This window comes from Acinonyx jubatus, chromosome C1 (assembly GCF_027475565.1).
Source record: "Acinonyx jubatus isolate Ajub_Pintada_27869175 chromosome C1, VMU_Ajub_asm_v1.0, whole genome shotgun sequence".
Lineage (NCBI taxonomy): Eukaryota > Metazoa > Chordata > Mammalia > Carnivora > Felidae > Acinonyx > Acinonyx jubatus.
Genome location: NC_069381.1, coordinates 96,749,922 through 96,774,359, shown reverse-complemented (window position 1 = coordinate 96,774,359; position 24,438 = coordinate 96,749,922). Strand labels below are relative to the sequence as shown.

Sequence of the window (24,438 nt, the reverse complement as noted above, 5' to 3'; positions counted from 1 at the left end):
GCATGGGACAAGTAGCACAATGCAAATTTTGCTAACACTGCCACCCTGCTCCCAAGTTCCCTGGCAGGCACACCCACTCAGAGCTGGCCTGCGTGGGACCCGGGGGTCCCACTAACACCACAGAGAGCAAGCACAACCCACACCAGGCAGAGAGTCAGTGCAGATCACTGCATGGAAAGGAAAAGTGACCCAGACACAATAACAGAGAATAAGCCACACACATAGGATACTATCCTGAACTGCCAGGACCTCTTTGTTGTGAAGTCCCCATTTTCAAGAGCAGAAGACGTAGCCGACTTTCTTAACACAGAGAGACAGACAGAGAAGCAGACAAAAGGGAGACAGAGAAATTTATCCCAAATGAAAGGACTGGACAAGGCCACAGCCGGAGATCTGAGCAAAACAGATATAAGTAACATGCCTGATGGAGTGTTTAAAGCAATGATCATAGGACACTCATTGGGCTTGAGAAAAGAGTAGAAGACATGAGAAAGATACTTAACAGAGATAAGGAGTAACATAACAGAGATAAAGGTTCAATAAAGGAAATGGAAAACATGCTTGATGGATTGAACAGCAGGATGAAAGAAGCAGAGAAATTAATTAGTGACCTAGAACACACACTATTTGAAAGTAATCAAGTTGAACAAAAGAGAAAAGAATTATGCAAAATAAGAATAGACTTAGGAAATTCAATGACTCCATCAAAAATAATAATATTTGTATTATAGGAGTCCCAGAAGAAAAGGGGGCAGAAAATTCATTTGAAGAAATAATAGCAGATAACTTCCCTAATCTGGGGAAGGAAACAGATACCCAGATCTAGTAGACACAGAAAACTCCCATCAAGATCAACAAAAGCAGGGATGCCTGGGTGGCTTGGCTGGTTAAGCATCCAACTTCAGCTCAGGTCTGAATCTCAGGGTTCTTGGGTTCGAGCTCCACATTGGCTCTGTGCTGACAGCTCAGAGCCTGGAGCCTGCTTCAGATTCTGTGTGTGTGTGTGTGTGTCTGTGTGTGTGTGTGTCTGCCCCTCCCAAACTCATGCACATGCTCTCTCTCTCTCTCTCAAAAATAAACATTAAAAAAAATACTTTTAAAAGAATCTACAAAAGCAGATCCACACCAAGACATATTGTAATTAAATTGGCAAAATATAATAATAAAGAAAAACATTTAAAAGCAGCAAGAAAAGTCCATAACTTACAACAGAAAACCCATAAGGCTAGTAGGGAATTTTTCAATAGAAACTTTCCAAGCCAGAGGGAGTAACATGATGTATTCAAAATGCCCAATGGGAAAAATCTGCAGCCAAGAATACTCTATCCAACAAGAATACTCTTATCATTCAGAATAAGAGAGATAAAGTGTTCCCAGGGAAACAAAAACTAAAGGAGTTCATGACAACTAAACGAACTCTGCAAGAAATATTAAAGGGGACTCCTCGAGTGGAAAAAAAAGAGACTAAAAGTAAGAGTATAGAGGTAAGATATACAAAAGGAGTAAAAAATGAATATTTCTGTAAAAAATCATTCAAGGAAATCACAAAAAAACGGTTATAAAATATAATAATATATACCTAAAACCTGAGGAGGAAAAAACAATGGGTTCAAACTTAAATACCATCAACTAAATATAGACCACTATGTGCAGAAGCTGTTATATACAAACCTAATGGTAACCATATATCAAAAGCCACTAGGGGCACCTCAGTGGCTCGGTCACTTAAGTCTCTGACTTTGGCTCGGGTCATGATCTTGCAGTTTGTGGTTCAAGCCCCACATCAGGCTCTGTGCTAATAGCTCAGAGCCTGGAGCCTGCTTTGCATCCTGTGTCTCCCCCTCTCTCTGCCTCTCCCCTGCTTACACTCTGTCTCTCTCTCAAAACTAAATAAACGTTAAAAAATTTAAAAAAAATTAAAAAAACACTAAGGGTACTTGGGCGGCTCAGTCAGTTAACCCTCTGACTCTTGATTTCGGCTCAGGTCATGATCTCGTAGTCATGAGATCAAGCCCCGTGTCAGGCTCTGTACTGTGTGGAATCTGCTTGAGAATCTCTCTGTCTCTCTCTCTCTCTCTCTCTCTCTGTCCCCACTCCTCTCTCTCTACCCTTCCCCCTCTCTCTGAGAAAACACTAATAAATATGCAAAGAATAAAGAGAAAGAAATCCAAATATATCACTAAATAAAATCAGCAAGCTATGAAAGAATGACAAGAAACGATGGAAGAAAATCTTCAGAAACAACCACAAAATAAAAAATAAAATGACAATAAATACATACCTATCAATAATTACTTTGAATGTAAATGAACTAAATTCTCCAATCAAAAGACATAGGGTGACCAAATGTTAAAAAAAAAAAAAAAGACCCATCCATATGCTGCCTACAAGAGACTCATTTTAGACCTAAAGACACATGCAAATTGAAAGTGAAAGGACAGAGAAACGCCTATTGGATGCAAATGGATGTCAAAAGAAAGCTGGAGTATTAATACTTACATTGGACAAACTAGACTTTAAAGACTGTAACAAGAGATGAAGAAGGGCACTATATCATAATAAAGGGGACAATCTAATAAGATATAACAATTGTAAATATTTATGCATCCAACAAGGAAACACCTAAGTATATAAAACAGTTAATAAAAAACAAAGGAATTAATCGATAGTAATGTAATAATAGTAGGACACTTTACCACCCCACTTACAACAATGGACAGATCATCAAGGAAATAATGGCTTTGAATGACCCACTGTACCAGATGGATTTAATAGATATATTCAGAAGATTTTATCCTAAAACAACAGAACACACATTCTTTTCAAGTGCACATGGAACATTCTCCAGATCACATATTAGCCCACAAAAGAAGCCTCAACAAATTCAAGATCGAAGTCATACCATGCATATTTCTGACAGCAACACTATGAAACAAAGTCAACCACAAGATAAAATCTGGAAAAACCACAAATACATGGAGCTTAAATAACATGCTACTAAACAATGAATGGGCCAACTAGGAAATAAAAGAAGAAATTAAAAATTACATGAAACAAATGGAAATGAAAACATAATGGTCCAAAACTCTGGGGTGCAGCAAAAGTGGTTCTAAGAGCAAAGTTTATAGCAATTCAGGCCTACCTCAAGAAGCAAGAGAAATCTCAAGTAAACAACCTAACCTTACACCTAAAGGAGCTAGAAGAAAACAAACAAAACCTAAAGCCAGCAGAAGGAAGGAAATAATAAAGATTAGAGTAGAAATAAATGATACAGAAACTAAAAAAACGAGAACAAATCAATGAATCCAGGAGATGGTTCTTTGAAAAATCAATAAAATTGATAAACCTCTAGGCAGACTTATTTAGAAGAGAAATGACTCAAATAAATCTCAAATGAGAGAGGAAAAATAACAACCAACACTACAGATATACAAACTCATAAGATAATATTATGAAAAACCGTATGCTAACAAATTGGGCAACCTAAAAGAAATGGATAAATTCCTAGAAACCTATAAACTCCCACAGCTGAATCAGGAAGAAATAAAAAAATTGAAGACTGAATACTAACAATGAAATTGAATCAGTAATTTTAAAAGTCCCAAAAACCAAAAGTCCGGGACCAGATGGCTTTACAGGCAAATTCTACCAAACGTTTAAAGAAGAGTTAATACCTGTTCTTCTCAAACTATTCCAAAAAATAGAAAAGGAAGGAAAACTTCCAGAGTCATTCTATAGGGCCAACATTACCCTGATACCAAAACCAAATGAAACGCCACTAAAAAAGAGAACTGCAGGACAATATCCCTGATGAACTTGGATGCAAAATTTCTAAACAAAATACTAGTAAACTGAATCAAACAATACATGTAAAAATCACCATGATCAAGTGGGATCTGTTCTTGGTTTGCAAGGATGGTTCAATATTGGCTAATCAATCAGCATGATACATCACATCAATAAGAGAAAGGATAAGAACCATATGATCATTTCAATAGATGCTGATAAAGCATCTGACAAAGTACAACATCCATTCCTGATAAAAATCCCCCACAAAGTAGGGTTAGAGAGCACATACCTCAACATAATAAAGGCCATCTATGAAAAACCCACAGCTAACATCATCCTCAATGGCTAAACACTGAGAGATGTTCCCCTAAGGTCAGGAAGAAGACAAGGATGTCCACTCTCACCACTTTTATTCAACATGGTGCTGGAAGTCCTAACCACAGCAATCAGACAACAAAAAGAAATAATAGGCCTCCAAATCGGCAAGGAAGAAATCAAACTTTGACTATTTGTAGATGACATGAAACTATACGTGGAGAACCCAAAAGACTCCACCAATAGATAGATAGGTAGGTAGAATGAAAAACTGCCAGAACTGATAAACGAATTCAGCAAAGTCAAAGGATACAAAATCAGTGTACAGAAATCTGTTACATTTCTATACACCAATGATGAAGCAGCAGAAAGAGAAATGAAAATGCAATTTCTATCGAAATACCAGCAGCATTTTTCACAGGGCTAGAACAAACAATCCTAAAATTTGTATGGAACCAGAAAAGACCCCAAATAGTCAAAGCAATCTTGAAAAAGAAAAGCAAAGCTGGAGGCATCATAATTCCAGACTTCAAGTTATATTACAAAGCTGTAGTCATCAAAACAGTATGCTACTGGCACAAAAATAGACAGCGCAGATCAATGGAATAAAATAGAAAATCCAGAAATAAACCCACAGCGATAAGGTCGATTAATCTTCAACAAAGCAGGAAAGAATATCTGGTGGAAAAAGACAGTCTCTTCAACAAATGATGTTGGGAAAACTGGGTTGCAACATGCAAGAGAGTGAAACCGGACCACTTTCTTACGCCAAACACAAAAATAAGTTCGAAATAGATGAAAGACCTAAATGGGAGACATGAAACCATCAAAATCCTAGAAGAGAGCACAAGCAGTAACTTCTTTGATATGGCCATAGCAACATTTTTCTAGATATGTCTCCTGAAGCAGGGAAACAAAAGCAAAAATAAACTATTTGGACTACATCAAAATGAAAAGCTCTGCACAGTGAAGAAACAACAAAACTAAAAGGCAACCTACAGAGTGGGAGATGATATTTGCAAGTGACAACTCTGATAAAGGGTTAGTATCCAAAATATGTAAAGAATTTACAAAAACTCAACATCACAAACACAAATAACCCAATTGAAAAATGGGCAGAAGGTGTGGACATTTGTCAAAGAAGACATACAGATGGCCAAAAGGCACATGAAAAAATGTCCAACATTACTTATTATGAGGAGAATGCAAATCAAAACTACAATGAGATATCACCTTATACCTGTAAGAATGACTAAAATCAACAATGCAAGAAAGAACAGGTGTTGGCAAGGATGTGGAGAAAAAGGAATTCTCATGCATGGTTGGTTGGAATGCAAACTGGTATAGTCACTGTGGAAAACAGTATGGAGGTTCCTCAAAAAGTTAAAAATAGAACTACCTTATGACCCAGCAATCCCATTACTGGTATTTACCCAAAGAATACAAGAACACTAATTCAAAGTGATATATGCACCCCTCTGTTTATCGCAGCATTATCAACAGTAGCCAAAATATGGAAACAGCCCAAGTGTCCACTGATACTTACATATATATCATATATATATATGTATGTATGTATATATATATACACACACACACATATATACATGTCCTATATATATACATATATATACATGTCACATATATATACATATATATGTCACTTTTTATATATATACATATATATGTACATATGTATATATATATACATTATATATATACATTTATAAAAATAGAATGAAACCTTGCCATTTGCAATGACATGGATGCAGCTGGAGAGTATAATGCTAAGCAAAATAAGTCAGACAGAGACAAATACCATATGATTTCAATCATATGTGGAATTTAACAAAACAAGCAAAGGAGAAAAATAAGAGAGACAAATCAAGAAACAGACTCTTAATTGTAGAGAACAAACTGATGGTTACCAGAGGGGAGGTGGGTGGGGGGGATGGGTGAAATAGGTAAAAGGAATTAAAGAGTGCACTTGTAGTGATGAGCACAAGGTGATGTATGGAAGTGTTGAATTACTATATTGTATACCTAAAACTAATACAACACTCTATGTTAAGCAATTGGAATTAAAATAAAAACTTAAATTTAAAAAGAAATTTAAATAGACTAATGAGTTGAGTATGTCCATGCCCTTTATCCAGAAATTCCACTCGTCAATTTATTTTAAGGAAAATAAATCAGAGATAGGGAGAGAGGTATGGTATCACTGCAGTGTTAGTCATGAGAACAAAATACTGAATAGGCCATTAATGTGTAACAAGAGGGGACTGTCTAAATTATGTACTCTCATATGATAAATTATAGCCACTAAAAACCACTATTGCAAAGAATTTTTGATGAAAGTAGTTTTGAAGTCCTAATGTTAAGTTTAAAAAGCACATAGTTGTATATAAAGAATTACCTAAGTGTGTGTTTGAGTTTAAAAATACACCACCTGAGTCATCTAGCTGGTTCTGTGGGTAGAGCATGCGACTCGATCTTGGGGTTATGTGTTTGAGCCCCACGCTGAGTGTGGAGATTACTTAAAAAAATAAATATTTAAAAAAGGAATATACTCACAGTGTTGATGATTATCTTTAGTGTAGTAATACATGTCTTATTCTCTTCATTTTTTAATCTCCAGTATTTCCCCTTTACCCACAGGGGATATGTTGCAAGACTCCCAGTGGGTGGCTGAAACACAAATAACACCAAACCCTGTATAAAGGGTCTTTATATAAACCCTATATATGTGGTATCATATATACCTGTGATAAAGTTTAATTTATAAATGAGGCACAGTAAGACGTTAACAATAATAGTAAAATAAAACAATAATAATAATGTAATGTAATAAAAGTTATGTGACTAGTCTCTTTCTCACTCAAAACATCTTACTGTGCTGTACTTACCTTGTTCTTGTGACGTGAGATGATAAAATACCCATGTGATGAGATAAACGAGGTGAATGACAGACGTTGTGATGTAGCATTAGTCTACTAATGACCTAATGGTATGTCACAGGAAGGATCATCTGCTCCTAGACCCATGGAACCATGGGTAACCAACTGCAAAAGCGAAACCACAGATAAGGGGGAACTACTGTATTTCCCAAATTTCAACAGGAAGCACCTATTTCTTTTATAGGGAAGTAAACCAGTACAAGTTACTTTTCCAAAAAGAAGCTGGCTTTGAAAGCAAGGATGGAATATGGGTAGTGCTAGAGGAGGACAGTCTTGGAGGGGATTGTTTTTGTTTTAGACTGAGGAACACGGGCATGGTGTCATAACGATGAGTGGGCATGTCAATGGAGAAGTAGAGGCAAAATAAGAAAGATAAGGGACAGCACAGGCTTCCTGAGGAGGTGACTGGGAAAGAGATCCGGCTCCAGTAGGGGATTAACTTTCAACAGAGATGCGTACTTGGCTTTGATGAGATAGAAATAAGAGCAGTGTTGCCTTGTTCACTCTGCGTGCTCACTGCCTAGAACAGTGCCTGGCACTGACTGAATGGAGCATGTAAGTTTTATAGGTGAAGGAGGGGAAGGTTAAGGAATTTTCTCCAACAGGTGCAGTCGTGTATTATAGTGTATTATTTTTTCTGTGGGTCTGTATCCTTCTCTAAACTGTGAGCTCCCTGGGGTACCTGAGTGGCCCAGTTGATTAAACGACTGACCCTTGATTTCAGCTCAGGTCATGCATGATCTCACAGTTCATGAGTTTGAGCCCCGAATCTGCACTCAAACTGCAGAGCCTGCTTGGGATTCTCTCTTTCCCTCTCTCTCTGCCCTTCCCCTGCTCGCTTGCTCTCTTCCTCTCTCATAAAATATATCAATAAACTAAATAAACTGCCAGCTCCCTAAGGGCAGAAGAAGTCATGTCTTATTATCTCCATATCTACCACACCATTCCAGTGACTGACTGATGAAGGTAGATTGCTCAAGAAATGTTTGTTGAATGAATGAATGATGAATGAATACGGTATGAGAGGAGACCTGAAGATTGTGGTAAGGGTTTCATATAGCTTATGTGGGTATTAGAGGCAACTAACCAGTGACAAGTAAAAGGACCTGGGCAGCCTAAAGACAAAATTGAATAGAGAGCATACCTCTGTACTTAAAAGGATTCCAGAGAGAAGCTGGAGAAACTAATTATAAGTGATCTGTTCTTTTCCCTGTCCAGTTATCCCCCTTTCTTTTAACCTGCCCTGCACACGTCTCTGTGGGCACAGATGAAAGGATAGAGACCCACCCAGCCCAGCCATCATTGAAAAGAGTTGGTCCTCTAACTGCTAACATTTGGTTTCCCTTTGTTTAATTCGAACCTGTACAGTCTTTTAAGCCTCTTACTAAGTAATCCCTACCTTGCATAGTAAATTGGACCAAGTATGTAGAAAGTCTTTTAAACTATTAATGGCAATAAAAAAAAAAAGCAAGGAGCTATTATCTGGGGGATATTTTACTTATTTTTATATGCTGAAAGTGAGAAGATGCCCCAAATTTTTAAATGCTTCAGGTCCTAGAATCGCTTCCCCCAGCCAGGTTTCAGGGTTCTGAAGCAGCCATTGGCCTAAATAGGAACATTTTACCAAAAGGAGAGGATTATATGTTTTCCCTAATATACATTTTTGCTTTAAGGTTATCAGAATGATGCTAAGAGGAGTGGTTTGGATGTGAGCAGAAGCTGACATGGAAAAACAGCTCTGTAGAGAAGGAAGGGGTTGGATCAGAGTGATGATTCACAGATACAATCATTTGTTATTCCTTTTTTTTTCCCCCCAAAACAGAATTGCATTGATGAAATTGAGGCCATAATCAGCGTTAAACTCCAGCTCATCGGAATCGTCGGCATTGGAATCGCAGGTCTCACGGTGAGAAAGTTCCAGAACTTACCTCTTTTGCGCTCTAAGAAGCCTTTGTATGTTGTTTGTCTTCCAGTGTGATACGGCAATACCTTAGGAGAGATTTCTCATAAAAGACAGACACTGTTGACAGGACATCTTCTAAGAACAAAGCTTATTAGATATATCAAGACTTAGTTCTCTAAAATATGATACAGGTTTGGTTTTTTTTTAACATTTATTTATTTTTGAGAGACAGAGAGAGACAGACCATGAGCAGGGGAGAGGCAGGGAGAGAGGGAGACACAGAATCCGAAGGAGACTCCAGGCTCCGAGCTGTCAGCACAGAGCCTGATGTGGGGCTTGAACCCACACACCGCGAGTTCATGACCTGAGCTGAAGTCGGACGCTCGACCGACTGAGCCACCCAGGTGCCCCGACACAGATGTTAACTTTAACCAAATTATGACCTTGAGCTTATCATTGTAATAACTTGCTGCTTTAAGGCCACCAAACTTACACTAGACAAGTGATTTTCAATTCTGGTCTCTTCTTACTCTTAGAAATTTATAAGAGCACACCACATTAATCCCTCTCACTTATGATTTGCAGATGTGGTGATTAATAGTGTAAACTCTGGCGTCACCCTGTCTGGATTCAGCTCCTAGCTCCACTACCTGTGAGCCCTGGGATCATGGGGTAGTTTCTTAATGTCTCTATTCTTCAATTCCATCTGTGAAATGAGAATTTTAATGTACCAACCTAAAGTATTCTTCCAAATTAACCCCTATAAAGTGTCTGGAACATAGCACTCATAGATGTTCCCTCTATACATAGTCTCAGGGTTCCCAAGCCCAGAATCCAGGCAAAGGGCGTAACACACGCAGAGTGTGAAGCCGAGTGCAACCAGCGCCTGCAGGCAGCTCAGTGCCTCGAAAGTATGTGTGTGCAAGAATTGAGAGACCGAAGGATGTGAGAGGAGCAGCAAGAGATGACACTGAAGGGCGTGTGAGGGTCCACACAACTGTAGTCTCTGTGTGCCCTTTAGAAAGGCTGGGCTTCATCCTTAAGGTAGAAGGAAGCCACCGAGGGTTAGAAGGGCCTGTGGTTGCCAAGTGGAGACAAGTTGGAGGGAAATGAGGTTGGAATCAGGCCAGTAAAGAGGTGATTTCCACTGTCCAGGAGTTGAGTGATATTCGCTAATGCCAAGGCAGTACTTACCCTCTGGCTCTCTATGTAGATGAATTCATGGCATGAGCATAAGGGAATTACGAGGAAAATCAATGAATTGGCGGTTTTCCAGGACACACCGGCATCTGCCCTCTTTTCTGTATTTCCAGCGCAGAGGGGTGGGACGTGTGGGTGAAATACTATGCTGAGGACCCCCCAATCCAGGGCCGTCTCTCAGGCCCTCCTCACCTGCTCTGGGGCTAGCCCGGTTGCTACTCTGTGGCTTCCTGAGGACAATTTTTAGGCAGAAGACTTGAAAATGCACTGCATCACAGAGGTATCAGATAGATGCTCCTAACAACTCTACAGTCTCAGTGAGCGAGCATCCTACAGGCAGTCACCCCTGACTCGTGACAGTGGCAGGACAAGGCTGAAAAAGTTCTTTAGAGTACAGCCAGGATGAAGCAGGGGTTGTAGCCAGCCTTCACAACCACACTCAAAGGGGAACGCCTTCTACTGGTCGTCTTGAATCAGCATCCCCGGAGTTTCTTCTTAAATTCCTTTCTTCTTAAGTGTAATCAGTTAACCAGATGTCCATTAGGTGTCTCCCCTGCCATGCGCTGGTACCATCAGCGAGAAGCTTGGAGCCCTGCTGCTGGCTCTTCTCCTACTTAAGCCTACCCCTTCCCTTCCAAAAGAACAGATAATACGTGTCTTTTTAAACTTAGCATTTATAGATTCTGGTCCGATGTAGGGTAGGATCAAGGAGGGAATGGTATGGATTTCTTGAAACAAACTTTGACAGTCATTTATCAACATTGCACCCACAGATAACATTCCATAGGCTCTGCAAAACTGTAGGGGCAATGACTGAGAACAAGAAAGATCTTTTGGCATCTTTCTATTCAAACCATACCAGTGGCTGTTGGTTTGGCCAAGTGTTTGGCTTTTCCCAGAATTATCCAAGAGGTAGAAGTAATATCAGAATTCCAACACCTCAGTTTATGCTTTGGGGAAACTGTGGAGTTAAATAGTGAAGCATCATTTGTACCTTAAAATGGACCAAGAATGAAGAGACGCTTCACTTTGTCATATGTGGTCAAAGCTGCAAAAATTCGAAACTTTTCCAATGACAGAAAACTCTTTAGACCAAGGTGTAAACAACTAATAAATAGTTGATATGTTAATATGGAAGCCTTTAACCTGCAGCCATAAATAAGTATTATATATAAAACTGCCATTTATAGCCAGTAGTGGTTGTAATTATTTGTTAGACACCCAGGCAGTTTGCTGACCTTTTCATCAATTTTTATCATTCGAAAGTCATTAACAAGTGGTTCCTTCTTTTTCAGATCTTTGGCATGATATTCAGCATGGTCCTTTGCTGTGCAATCCGAAACTCACGAGATGTGATATGAAGCTACTTCGACATGAAAACTGCAATCGAGAGCTTTCGTACAGCTGTCACAGGACCTGGCTCCTGGCTCATTTTTAATACTCAAAGGACATTAGGATCTTAAAATAATTTGCTGTCAATTGTACATTTGCACATGTATGTATGTTTGGCTCATTCCTCGTTTACCCCTTGAGTGAATGCTCTGTGTGTTGACTGACAGCATATTCATGTGTGATCTGTGTGTTTCTGGTATACGCATTATACAGAATGAAATCTGTTGGCTGAAAATTCCTGGTTCTTGTTATGTTAGAGGAACAATCTATTTAACTCTCAGAAAAAAGATCATAAAACTTTGATACACTTTAAAAAACTTGGCTATTCAGAAGAAGTGATAATGGGTCATTCTCTCAGATTCTAGCCATAGAAAGTTCGATACAGAGAATTCAGGGATTTCTAGTTAACAGAAGCAGTAAGTTATGGGAATTGAGAGATCGTGGCGGGGTGCTAAAATTGACTGCCTCTGAGTTGGGTGTCAGGGTTTCCTGGGATTTTTTTATATACATACTCTCCCCAGAACACAGTAAGCCACAGTTTTAGAACTAAACACATCTGTAAAACTAAATATAGCATGGAAAATCTTATTTGAATAACTCATACTTTCCTAGTATTTAAAAACAAAAAACTCCCTCTGGAAAGAGTGGTCACACAGACAATCATGTGCCCTATAAAAGTGAGTGTTTTTAGGACTTCAAAAAAAAAAAAACCTTTTAATAACTTTTTGAAGACATTTTTTTTCTTATGTAAGTACATTTAAACATTGCTTTATTACTTACTTTCCTTTTCTGACTCTGTTCTGAACTACAGCAACCCTCACACAAACAAAAGGGCTTTTATCTCAAATTTTTCTGTGTTTCTCCAAATGTAAAGATAGAAAGACTAAAGCCAGAGATCTGGCAGTTGCAATTAGTGGGAAAGAGAATTTTCATGGGCACTGTATCCTTGAAATACCTCATAACTTGAGTTTACATATTTTCCTAATTTTTTCTATTTTTCTTACTCACCTAGAGAATTCTTCATAGATTATGAACTATAGATTCCACCACTTAAGAAAACAAAACCCTTCCTAATTCAAATATTATAAGCATCCTTGGCCAAACCAAAATAGAGAAAGAAAAGCATCTACTAGTTGTGTGCACACAGCAGAGACAAGCTAAGGAAATTAAAATATTTAAACACACAGAACAGAAATATGTTTTTTCTGTGTTAAGTCGCCTATAAAAATAAAATTTTCGTATTCTTTATGATCTTGATGCTTTCATTTTGGTATGTAAACCCAAAGATAAGATCTAAACTGACATTATTTGTCCATTTTTAACAACTTGGTACCTTTAGTAGATCATGGAGGGTTTTTTTTAATTATTATTATTACATTTGAAAAGGCCACCCAAAAGCGAAAGTGCTGGGGACTTTGGAAGCCCCTGAGTAAGTTCACAGGCCTGTGAGAACACAATCTTTGGGTGCACACTAAAGCAAAGTGCTCAGTCCCAAGAAACTTTTACAAATCGATTTGCTGAAAAGACCTAATTGCTACAAATAGTCTCAATCACATAGAGAACCACTCTTCCACCATACTTGCTACTGCTACTTACTTGGGAGGAAGCTTTTCTAGAAAAAAAGACTGGAAGCAAGCTAATTTAATCGTACGTGGCTACTTTACAGTGTTTATAGCTGATGCAAAGATGATTTTAAGAAAGTGACTTTAACTTTAAAGATTATTTTAAGAAAGTCACGTGTAAACGTGAAATAGATGTTTATACCCCAGTAGGTGACAAATACAACCTTTGAGGCAAAGAACAAACAGTCCATCTCTCTTGCTGGCTTTAGTTCATCCGTCTACCTGAAGACAGGCCCAAGTGCATACTCGGGTTTCTTGCAGTTCAGAATCATCTCTGATTCAACAAAACTGAGTTTCACTCCATATCTGAATTAACAACCTTAAAGAAGACTACAGTGGTTAAAAGAGGAAGAGTAGAGATCTGTTCCATAAATGATTAATGTACCCCTTTGGGGAGTAATTTTTCAGAAATATGTGCCATGAGTAAAACTAGAGAATTCCACCTCTGAGTGAGGGTAGATTTATATATATCCTGAATCTATATATATCTTGAATTCCTATATATCTTGAATCTATATATGTCTTGAATCTATATATCTTGAATATATAACTCTTGGATACATACATATGTAACTTGAATATATGTATACATGCATGTATGTATAGACATACATACATGCATGTATATATATGTGTGTGCATATATATATATATATATATATACACACACACACATATATAAATTTTTGGTTATGTCTGTTTACCTGAACTGATTTGAGATCAGACTCAAACATATTCTTAAGCATCTGGTGCCAAGTCACTGAATTAAAATTTCTTGATGAACTATTTTAAGTTATTTCAAATTAAATTTTTTACGCACTGGAATTGTTTGTTTGATTTTATCTTAAAATTCTATTCTATCTGTATACACCCCTTTACACAACCTTTCCAAATGTCCAACTACCAAACAATACGGTTAAAAAAGGCAGGAGTAGCAATCCTTCTATAGTTTATTGTGAGGAGCTGGACGTAAAAGCAACACCCTAAGGACATTCAAGCAAATAGCACTATTTCCTTTAACGTTGTTTCATCTCTTCCCCAGAGTCGCTCCTTTGTTGTCCATGGTTCAATCTGGGAAGCCAGACACTGCTCCTGGGGCCATCACAGTCCCCCCCCCCCCCCCCGCGCAGTCATGGAGATAGTTCTTTGCCCGTGTGCCTTGCTAATAGGTTTGCTTGATGAGAATAAGGCTGGTGGGAAGACAGCAGTGAAGGAGATCTCTTCCCTTCTGAAGTAAGTATCAAAGGTTAAAAGGAAGAGGCACCCTTGGAAATTCAGGCAGTGCACCCCAACTTTCCTGGTTCACTGCTCCATTGACATCCCTTTGAGGGAGCATTTGTGGGCCCTTGAAGCTAGTCACTTAACTACACCATCTTAGTTTGGACTCATCAAAATCAAATTTGTATTAAGGTATATTTTAAGGGGAACAAACGTTTTCTACTTTCTCTCAACATGGTTTTATTTTTTCCTATAAAATGTACCTGTAAATTATTATACGTAGGTGTCCACTGAAAGGTAAAAAGGACTACACTACTACCAAATATTATTAATCATTCTGTTGGTAGCCTCATTGCTAACAAAAGTTAAATGCATTCCAGGAAACCACTATTCCAATGGCTATCTCCTGGGGACACAGAAAGCATGACATAGAGAAGCAGTATGTCATGACAGTATGTCATGTCAAAGCAAACTCTATGTTGATTTCATAAAGTTTTTAGCCAGAAACCCATCTGAAGCTTTGGTATTTGTTTTTCGGGGTTTTTTTCGTGTATAATTTAATGATGGTTTTACTTACATTAAACAGAAGAAATTTAAATTAAAAGAAATAACCAACGAAATGCTTAGCAAACCTGGCAACTAATGAGTATCACCTAAATTGTTATATTTATTACATTGATCAGGACTTTTTGTTAATTACAAATCAAATATGCATAATCGTGCACAACTGAATATAACTTCTGCATGATACCAAATACCTATCTGAACACATTCATTTGTTGAATTAATCAATAGTCTTTGATCTAGTTCCCCATTCTATTTTAATTCAAAGACTTGTTATCAGTAGCCAGAGCCAGAGTCCCTCTGTATTCCCCTCGGCCTGCTCTGCCTTACAAGATGCAACCCACTCTAATATTAGAATTTTTTTCTTTACTTTATTTGGGGGCTACTATTTTATACGTTTGAAAATCTCTTTGCAACATACTGATATGCTAAGATGAACAAGAGAAGTCTCTGCCTTCAAGAAGCTTAGGGTGGAAAAAAGGCAGGCAAATAGAACCCCCGTGAGGTTAAGTGCTGTGATAATCGTTAACCACGCGTGGGCCTTCTTGACCTTGGAGAGGATGGTCAGGTGAGAGAGGTTTCCTAAGTTCTGAGGTCTCTAAACTGAGTCCTGAAGAACTCCTAACACATTAGCCTAGTAAAAAGTAATAGGAGTCGAGAAGAAAAGGGGATCTTTGGTGGAACAATATACAAGAAGACCCTGAAACAGAGAGCATGGAAGCTTTCCAAGAGGGCATGTCAAGAAGACATGAAGAGATGAAGGGCCCTGTTAAACTGTACCAAGGTGTCTTATCTCTGTACAGAGATCATAGGAAATACTTTATTTTCACATATTGTGATCTTTATTTTTTCTTTTAATTTAAATTTGAGTTAACATAGAGTGCACTATTGGTTTCAGTGCAATTCAGTGATTCATCACTTACATACAGCACTCCATGCTAATCACAAGTGCTCTCCTTAGTACCCACCATCCATCTAGCCCATCCCCCACCCACCTCCCTCCATCAACCCACAGTTTGTTCTCTATCATTGAGTCTCTTGTGGTTTGTTCCCTTCTCTTCTCTTTTCCCCCCTTCCCATGCGTACATCTCTTTTGTTTCTTAAATTCCACATATGAGTGAAATCATTTGGTATTTGTCTTTCTCTGACCTATTTCGCTTAGCATTATAATTATACTCTTTAGATCGATCCATATCGTTAAAAATGGCAAGATTTCCTTCTTTTTACGGCAGAATAATATTCCATTGTATATGTACACATCACATCTTCTTTATCCAGTCATCTGTCAGTGGACACTTGGGCTATTCCATAATTTGGCTATTGTAAATAATGCTAGTATAAGCATCAGGGTGCACATATCCCTTTGCATTAGTATTTTTGTATTCTTTGGGTAAATACCTAGTAATGTAATTGCTGGCTCATAGAGTAGTTCTATTTTTAACTTTCTGAGGAAGCTCCATACTATTTTCCAGAGTGGCTGCGCCAGCTTGCATTGCCACCAACAATGCAAAAGAGATCCTCTTTCTCCGCATCCTTGCCAACACCTGTTGTTTCTTGTTAATTCTAGCCATTCTGAGAGATGTGAGGTGGTATCTCATAATGGTTTTGATTTGTATTTCCCTGATGAAGAGTAGCATTGAGCATCTTTTCATGTGTCTGTTAGCCATCTAGATGTCTTCTTTGGAAAAGTGTCTATTCGTGCCTTCTGCCTCTTTCTTCACTGGGTTGTTTGTTTTGGAGGTGTTAAGTGTGATAAGTTCTTCATAGATTTTGGATACTAACCCTTTATCAGATAGGTCATCGGCAAATATCTTCTCCCACTCCATAGGCTGCCTTTTAGTTTTGTTGATTGTTTCTTTCACTGTGCAGAAGCTTTTTATCTTGATGAGGTCCCAGTAGTTCATTTTTGCTTTTGTTTCCCTTATCTTCAGCAATGTGCCTAGTAAGAAGTTGCTCCAACCAAGGTCAAAGAGGTTCCTGCCTGTGTTCTCTGGATTTTGATGGTTTCCTGTCTTAAATTAAGGTGTTTCATCCATTTTGAATTTATTTTTGTGTATGGTGCAAGAATGTGGTCCAGTTTCATTTTTCTGCATGTTGCTGTCCGGTTTTCCCAACACCATTTGTTGAAGAGATTGTCTTTTTTCCATTGGATATTCTTTCCTGCTTTGTTGAAGATAAATTAACCGTATAGTTGTGGGTCAATTTCTTGGTTTTCCATTCTGTTCCATTGATGCATGTGTCTGTTTTTGTGCCAGGACCATAATGTCTTGATCACTAGCTCCGTAACGTAGCTTGAAGTCTGGACTCGTGATGCCTTCAGTTTTGTTTTTCTTTTTCAGGACTACTTTGGCTATTCAGGGTCTTTTGTGGTTCCATACAAATTTTAGGATTGTTTGTTCTAGCCCTGTGAAGAATGCTGGTGGTATGATGAGAGGGATTGCATTAAATGTGTAGATTGCTTTGGGTAGTATTGACATTTTAACAATATTTGTTCTTCCTATCCAGAAGCATGGAATGCCTTTCCGTTTGGGTCTTCTTCAATTTCTTTCATAAGTGTTCTATAGTTTTCAAAGTATAGATCTTTTACCACTTTAGTTAGGTTTATTCCTAGGTGTCTTACTGTTTTTGGTGCAATTGAAAATGGGATCGATTCCTTGATTTCTTTTTCTGTTGCTTCATTACTGGTATATAGTAATGCCACAGATTTCTGCACATTGATTTTATATCCTGCTACTTTGCTGAATCATGTGTTCTAGCAATTTTTTGGTGGGGTCTTTCAGATTTTCTTTTTTTATTATTTTTTTAATGTTTATTCTTGAGAGAGAGACAGAGCATGAACAGGGGAGGAGCAGAGAGAGACAGACAGACAGACAGAATCCAAAGCAGGCTCCAGGCTCTGAGTTGTCAGCATAGAGCTGAACTTGGGGCCTGAGCCCACACACCGTGAGATCATGACCTGAGCCGAAGTCAGACACGCAACCAAGTGAGCCACCCAGGTGCCCCCAGATTTTCTACATAGAGTATCATGTCGTCTGCAAAAAGTGAAAGTTTGACTTCTTCTTTCCTTTCTTTTTGTTGTCTGATTGCTGAGGCTACGATTTCCAGTACATGTTAATAGTCGTGGTGAGAGTGGAAATCCTGTCTTCTCCTCACTGTAAGGGAAAGGCTCTCAATTTTTCCCCACTGAGGATGATATTAGCTGTGGGTCTTTCATATATGGCCTTTGTGATGTTATGTTCCATCTATCCATACTTTATTGAGGGGTTTCATCAAGAATGGATTCTGTATTTTGTCAAATGCTTTCTCTGCATCTATTGACAGGATCATATGGTTCTTTTATCCTTTTTTAAAATTAAAGTGGTGTATCAAGTTAATTGATTTGTGGATACTGAACCAGCCCTGCAGCCCAGGAATAAATCCCACTTGATCATGGTGAATGATTCTTTCAATGTACTGTTGAATTCGGTTTGCCAGTATCTTCTTGAGAATTTTTGAATCCACGTTCATCAGGGATATTGGCCTGTAATTCTCCTTTTTTAGTGGAGTCTTTGTCTGGTTTTGGAATCAAGGTAATGCTGGCTTCATAGAATGACTTTGGAAGTTTTCCTTCTATTTCTGTTTTTTGGAACAGTTTGAGAAAATAGATGTTAACTCTTTAAGTGTTTGGTAGAATTCCCCTGGGAAGCCATCTGGCCCAGGTCTCTTGTTTGTTGGGAGATTTTTGATTACTGATTCAATTTCTATACTGATTATGTGTCTGTTCAAATTTTCTGTTTCCTCCTGTTTCAGTTTTGGTAGTTTGTGAGTTATTAGGAATTTGTCCATCTCTTCCAGATTGTCCACTTTGTTGGCATATAATTTTTCATAGTATTCTCTTACAATTGTTTGTATTTCTGTTGTGTTGTGATTTCTCCTCTTTAATTTGTGATTTTATCTATTTGGGTCCTCTTTTCTTTTTGATAAGTCTGGCTAGAGGGTTATCAATTTTGTTAATTCTTTCGAAGGACCGGCTCTTAGTTTCATTGATGTGTTCTACTGGGTTTTTTCGTGTGTTTGTTTGTTTCTATATCATTTCTATTCTTTATTATTTCCCTTCTTCTGCTGGCTTTAGGCTTTATTTGCTGTTCCTTTTCTAGATCCTCTAGGTGTAAGTTTAGTTTGTGTATTTGGGACCTTTCTTACTTTTTGAGATAAGCCTGAATTGCAATATACTCCCTCTTAGGACTGCCTTTGCTGCATCCCAAGGGTTTGGGATTGTCATGTTTTTATTTTCATTTGCTTCCATGTATTTCTTTAATTTCTTCTTTAATTTACTGGTTAACCCATTCGTTCTTCAGTAGGATGTTCTTTAACCTCCCTGTATTTGAGGGCTTTCCAAATTTTTTCTTGTGGTTGACCTCAAGTTTCACAGTGTTGTGATCTGAAAACGTGCATGGTATGATCTCAGTCTTTTGTACTTGTTGAGGGCTGATTTGTGACCCAGTATGCGATCTATTCTGGAGAATATTCCATGTACACTCAAAAAGAATGTGCATTCTGTTGATTTGAGATGAAATGTTCTGAATAATATCTGTTAAGTCCATCCAGTCCAGTGTGTCATTCAAAGCCATTGTTTCCTTGTTGATTTTCTGCTTAGATGATCTGTCCATTGTTGTAAGTGGGGTGTTAAAGTCCCCTACTATTATTTTATTGTTATCAGTGAGTTTCTTTATGTTTATTATTAATTGATTTATATATCTGGGTGCTTACAAGTTGGAGGCATATTACAATTATTTGATCTTCTTGATGGATAAGCCCATTTTATTATGATATAATGTCCTTCATCCTTTGTTACAGTCTTGTCTTAAAATCTAGTTTGTCTGATATAAGTATGGCTACTCCAGCTTTCTTTTGACATCCAGTAGCATGATAGATGGTTCTCCATCCCTTCACTTCCAATCTTCAAGTTGTCTTTAGGTCTAAAATGAGTCTCTTGTAGGCAGCGTATAGATGGATCTTTTTTTTTTTGTATCCATTCTGATACCCTATGTCTTTTGATTGATCCTATGTCATTTAGTCCATTTACATTCAGAATGATTATTGAATGATTGGACTTTAGTGCCATCATGTAACCTGTAGATTTGATGTTTCTGGTGATGTTCTCTGGTCCTTTCTAGTCTTTGTTGCTTTTGGTCTTTTTTTTTTCTTTTTTCTCCAAAGAGTCCCCCTTAAAGTTTCTTGTGGTCACAAATTCCTTTAGTTTTTGTCTGGGAAACTCTTTATCTCTCCTATGTTGAATGACAGCCTTTCTGGATAGAGCATTCTTGGCTGCACAATGTTTCCATTCAACATGTTGAATGTATCTTGCCATTCCTTTCTGGCCTGCCAAGTTTCTGTGGACAGATCTGCTGTGAACCTATCTATCTTCCCTTGTAGGTTAAGGAATTTTTTCACCATGTTGCTTTCAGGATTCTTTCCTTGTCTGTGTATTTTGTGAATTTTACTATGATATGTCTTGGTGATGACTGGCTTTTGTTGAATTTAATGGGAGTCCTCTGTGCTTCTTGGATTTTGATGTCTGTGTCCTTTCCCAGATTAGGGAAGTTTTCCACTATAATTTGCTCACATAAACCTTCCTTTTTCTCCCTCTTCATCTTCTGGAACTCCTCTGATACAAATGTTATTACATTTTAATAAACACTGAGTTCCCTAAGTCTGCCTTCATGATCCCTGACCTCTGTTTCCCTCTTCTTTTCAGATCCATTATTTTTTATAATTTTATCTTCTGTATTGTTAATTCACTCCTCTGCCTCATCTATCCTTGTTTTTGTGCACTCAATTTGGGTTTTTGCATCTCAGTTTTAGCATTTTTAATTTCGGCCTGACTAGATTTTAGTTCTTTTATCTATGCAGAAAGAGATTCTTTTGTGTCTTCTATGCTTTTTGAAGCCCAGCTAGTATCCTTATAATTGTTTTAAATTATAGTTCAGAAATCTTATTTATATCTGCATTGACTAAATACCTGGTCATCATTTCTTCCTGTCCTTTTTTCTTTTTTTAAAAAAAATGTTTAATATTCATTTATTTTTAACAGAGACAGACAGATTGTGAGTGGGGGTGGGGCAGAGAGAGAGGGAGACACAGAATCTGAAGCGTGCTCCAGGCTCTGAGCTCTCAGCACAGAACCCAACACAGGGCTCAAAATCATGGGCCATGAGATCATGACCTGAGCCAAAGTCAGATGCTTAACCAACTGAACCACCCAGGCACCCATCTTCCTGTTCTTTCTTTTGAGGTGAATTTCTCAATCTTGTAATTTTGGATGAATATAAAACAACAACAATAATAATAGAATAAAATAAAATAAAAATTAATTTTAAAAAATCAAGTAAAGGAAGCTAGATCCTAGGTGTGTTTTGGTCTGCATGTTAAGAGAAGCTTGATAGAAAAAAGAGGAGAGAAAAAGAATAAAAATTACAAAAATTAAAAAAATGAAAATAAAAATGAAATAAAATTTGAAAATAAAAAATTTTGCTCTTTCCATAACCAAGAAACAAAAGAAAAACAACAAAAACAACAGAAGCGACAAAAACAAAAAAAGCAAACAAATGAACAAAAAAACCCAAATGAAGCTAGATCCAGTTTTCCCTAGAGCTGAAACTTCGCAGCAGTAGGGTCAGTAGACTAATCTCGTGGAAGGGACTTGTGCTGGTCTCCTAGGGGAGGGGAATGCTGCTCTCTCAGGCTGACTTGCCCTAGTGGAGATGTGCCTGGAGGACACAATGGGGAGGGGCTTGCTGTAATGACTCAGTTCTCCACTTGGTGGCACTATTTAGCTCACTGGGGTCCATCAGTGTTGGTGGGCTAATGGTGAAAATGGCTTCACCCCACTCTGTATTCTCCAGCGTGGGAAGTTTGGGCCATCACCCCTCCTGTGTCCCCTGCTTCCATCACCTCCCTGCCTTCCCCCGTGTCCAAGCTGTCCACCTACTAGGCAGTGACTCTCTCTAGAGTTTTATCTTAGGCATTGCTGTGTTTCAAAATCCACATTTCAGAGACCTCCATGGTTCAGACCCACAGTGATCTGGGGGAGTCTCGTGGAACTGTAGCCTGCTTGTTCCAGGAAACAGTTGCACCACCACACAGTGGCTTAGGGTTTATGGTGAATCAAACACAGCCGGTACCAGGGTTTGTTACCCTCAGCTGGGGTCTTTGTTCCTATATGGGTGAATATGGCAGCTTGATCGTGCCCACCAGGTCTTTTGCCCACGGAGAGGCCATATCACCTCTATTAAATGCACTGCAAGCTGGGGAACCACTTCTCCCTGTAGGACCCAGGGGATCCTCAGACCGTGCTTCCTGCTCCTGGGCCTCTGCCTTGCTTCCTCCCCAGAGCACCACCAGGGGCTGACCTCTGACTCTGTGCTCTACTATTTATTAAAAACTGGCAGTATTGAAACCCTGTCCTTTTTCTCCTATCAATGGTTTTGGGGAACAGTTTTCTTGTGTAGTCCCCTGTGCCTGTTTTCACTCTTCCTTTCTAGCTGCTTTCAGGGTGATTGCTTTCTTGCACAAACCCAATGCATTGCCCTCTCCCTTGAAGTGCAGGTAGCTGATAGAGACTCTCCAGCCTGAGATTAAGGAATGGATGGGGAATACGAACTGTTTTGGGCTTTAAACATTACTGAATTCTGGATTGTAGTTAGAAACATTACTGGATTCTAGTTTTTGCAGCTTTCTCACTGAGGTCTTCGATGTGAAAAGCTACTCATATTGTTCAAATATGGGCACTACTACTTGTATGTTGCAGATTCCTAAACTATAGTTCTCGTGAGACTCCCTCCTTGAGCTTCAGGAATGTATATATCCTTCACATGTATTCAGTGCCTGTTTATGTTTCCTCTTGGATGTCCTATAGTCTTTTCCAACTTGCTTCGTCACTGTAGTCTGCTTTCCTGCCTGTGTGCCACCATCTTCTAGCTGTCAGGAAACCTGGGAATGATTCTAGTTTCCTATTTCCCTCAATTCCCTCTCTCTGTCTACTTCTTGGTAGGAATTCCAGTATATTAGTTAGAAATCCTCATGAAGGGGCGCCTGGGTGGCTCAGTCGGTGAAGCGTCTGACTTTGGCTCAAGTCATGATCTCACGGTTCGTGAGTTCGAGCCCCATGTCGGGCTCTGTGCTGACAGCTCGAAGCCTGGAGCCTGCTTCTGATTCTGTGTCTCCCTCCCTCTCTGCCCCTCCCCTGCTCATGCTCTGTCTCTCTCTCTCTCTCTCTCTCTCTCTCTCCAAAATAAATAAACATGAAAAAAATTTTTTTTAAATCCTCATGAAATCCTCTGACTTTGTCCTCCAGTCACTGTTCATACTAAAGCTAAGTGATCTTGAAAGGGTTCAAATTTGATTTTGTAACTCGTTCAAAATTTTTTCAGTGTGGGGAGGAGTTAAGATGGCAGAGTAGTAAGGGGACCTTGGGCTTGTGTCATTCCTTGGACACAGATCAACATCAACCCATTTTGAACACCTATGAAATTGATCTGAGGATTAACAGAACAACCTGCATAATTTGAGGCAGAGAACACAGCAGGTGTGTGCCAAGAGGTGAACTAGGGGAGTGAAGAGCTGCGGTGCCACAGAGCGGAGGGAGGGAAGGAGGAGAGAGGGAGGGAGAGAGGGAGGGAGGGAGGGAGCGAAGGAGGAGAGAGGGAGGGAGGGAGGAAGGAAACAAACATGGGGAGAAGCCCAAAGGAAAATCGAGGTGCACCGACCAGAAGGGACATGAATGCTAGGCAGACAAAAACAGCAGGTGCAAGGAGGGTAACAGAAGTAGAGAATGTGAGCCAGAGTTCTTTGAAAAGATAACTAGGAATTAGCCAGGAAAGATGAGAGGGTAGGAAAGAATCCAACATTGAGCAATAGGGGGTTAGAGTGGAAGTTACCTTGATAAAAAAAATTTTTACTGTACTTAGACTTGCTACTGAGAAGTGGGAGAGGGGCAATTTCTTATATAAATGAGAACTTTTTTTTTCCTGAGGAGATACTGTATAATAGACATACAACATTAGTTTCAGATGTACATTATATTTGTATATATCCTGACACGATCACCACAATAAGTCTAACATCTGTCACCGTACATAGTTACAGAATTTTTTTTCTTATGATGAGAACTTGTAAGATTTACCTTCACTTAGCAACTTTCCCCTATGCAATACAGCATTAACTATAGATGCCATGCTGTACATTACATCCCCATGACTTATTTATTTTATAACCGGAAGTTTGTACCTTTTGACTCTCTTCACCTATTTCACTCACCTCCAACTCCCCACCTCTGGCAAGCACCACTCTGTTCTCTGTATCTCTAGCTTATTTTTCTTTTTCTTCAAGATTCAACATATAAGTGAGATCATACAGTATTTGCGTTTCTCTGACTTATTTTGCTTAATATAATCCCCTCAGGGTCCATTCATGTTGTCCTACATGGCAAGATTTTACT

The 24,438-nt window shown here is 38.7% G+C and overlaps 1 protein-coding gene across 1 annotated transcript in view; it reads left to right on the top strand.

The window, feature by feature from the left end:
* The window catches only part of TSPAN2 (tetraspanin 2), a 56,364-nt gene extending 43,557 nt beyond the window's left edge, over positions 1-12,807 (top strand). The window contains exons 7-8 of the mRNA XM_027058277.2: positions 8,884-8,967; positions 11,460-12,807. Of these exons, the coding sequence (XP_026914078.1) occupies positions 8,884-8,967; positions 11,460-11,525 (150 nt within the window). The 3' untranslated portion in view covers positions 11,526-12,807. The remainder of the gene's footprint in view (positions 1-8,883; positions 8,968-11,459) is intronic.
* Positions 12,808-24,438: the final 11,631 nt, after the last annotated feature.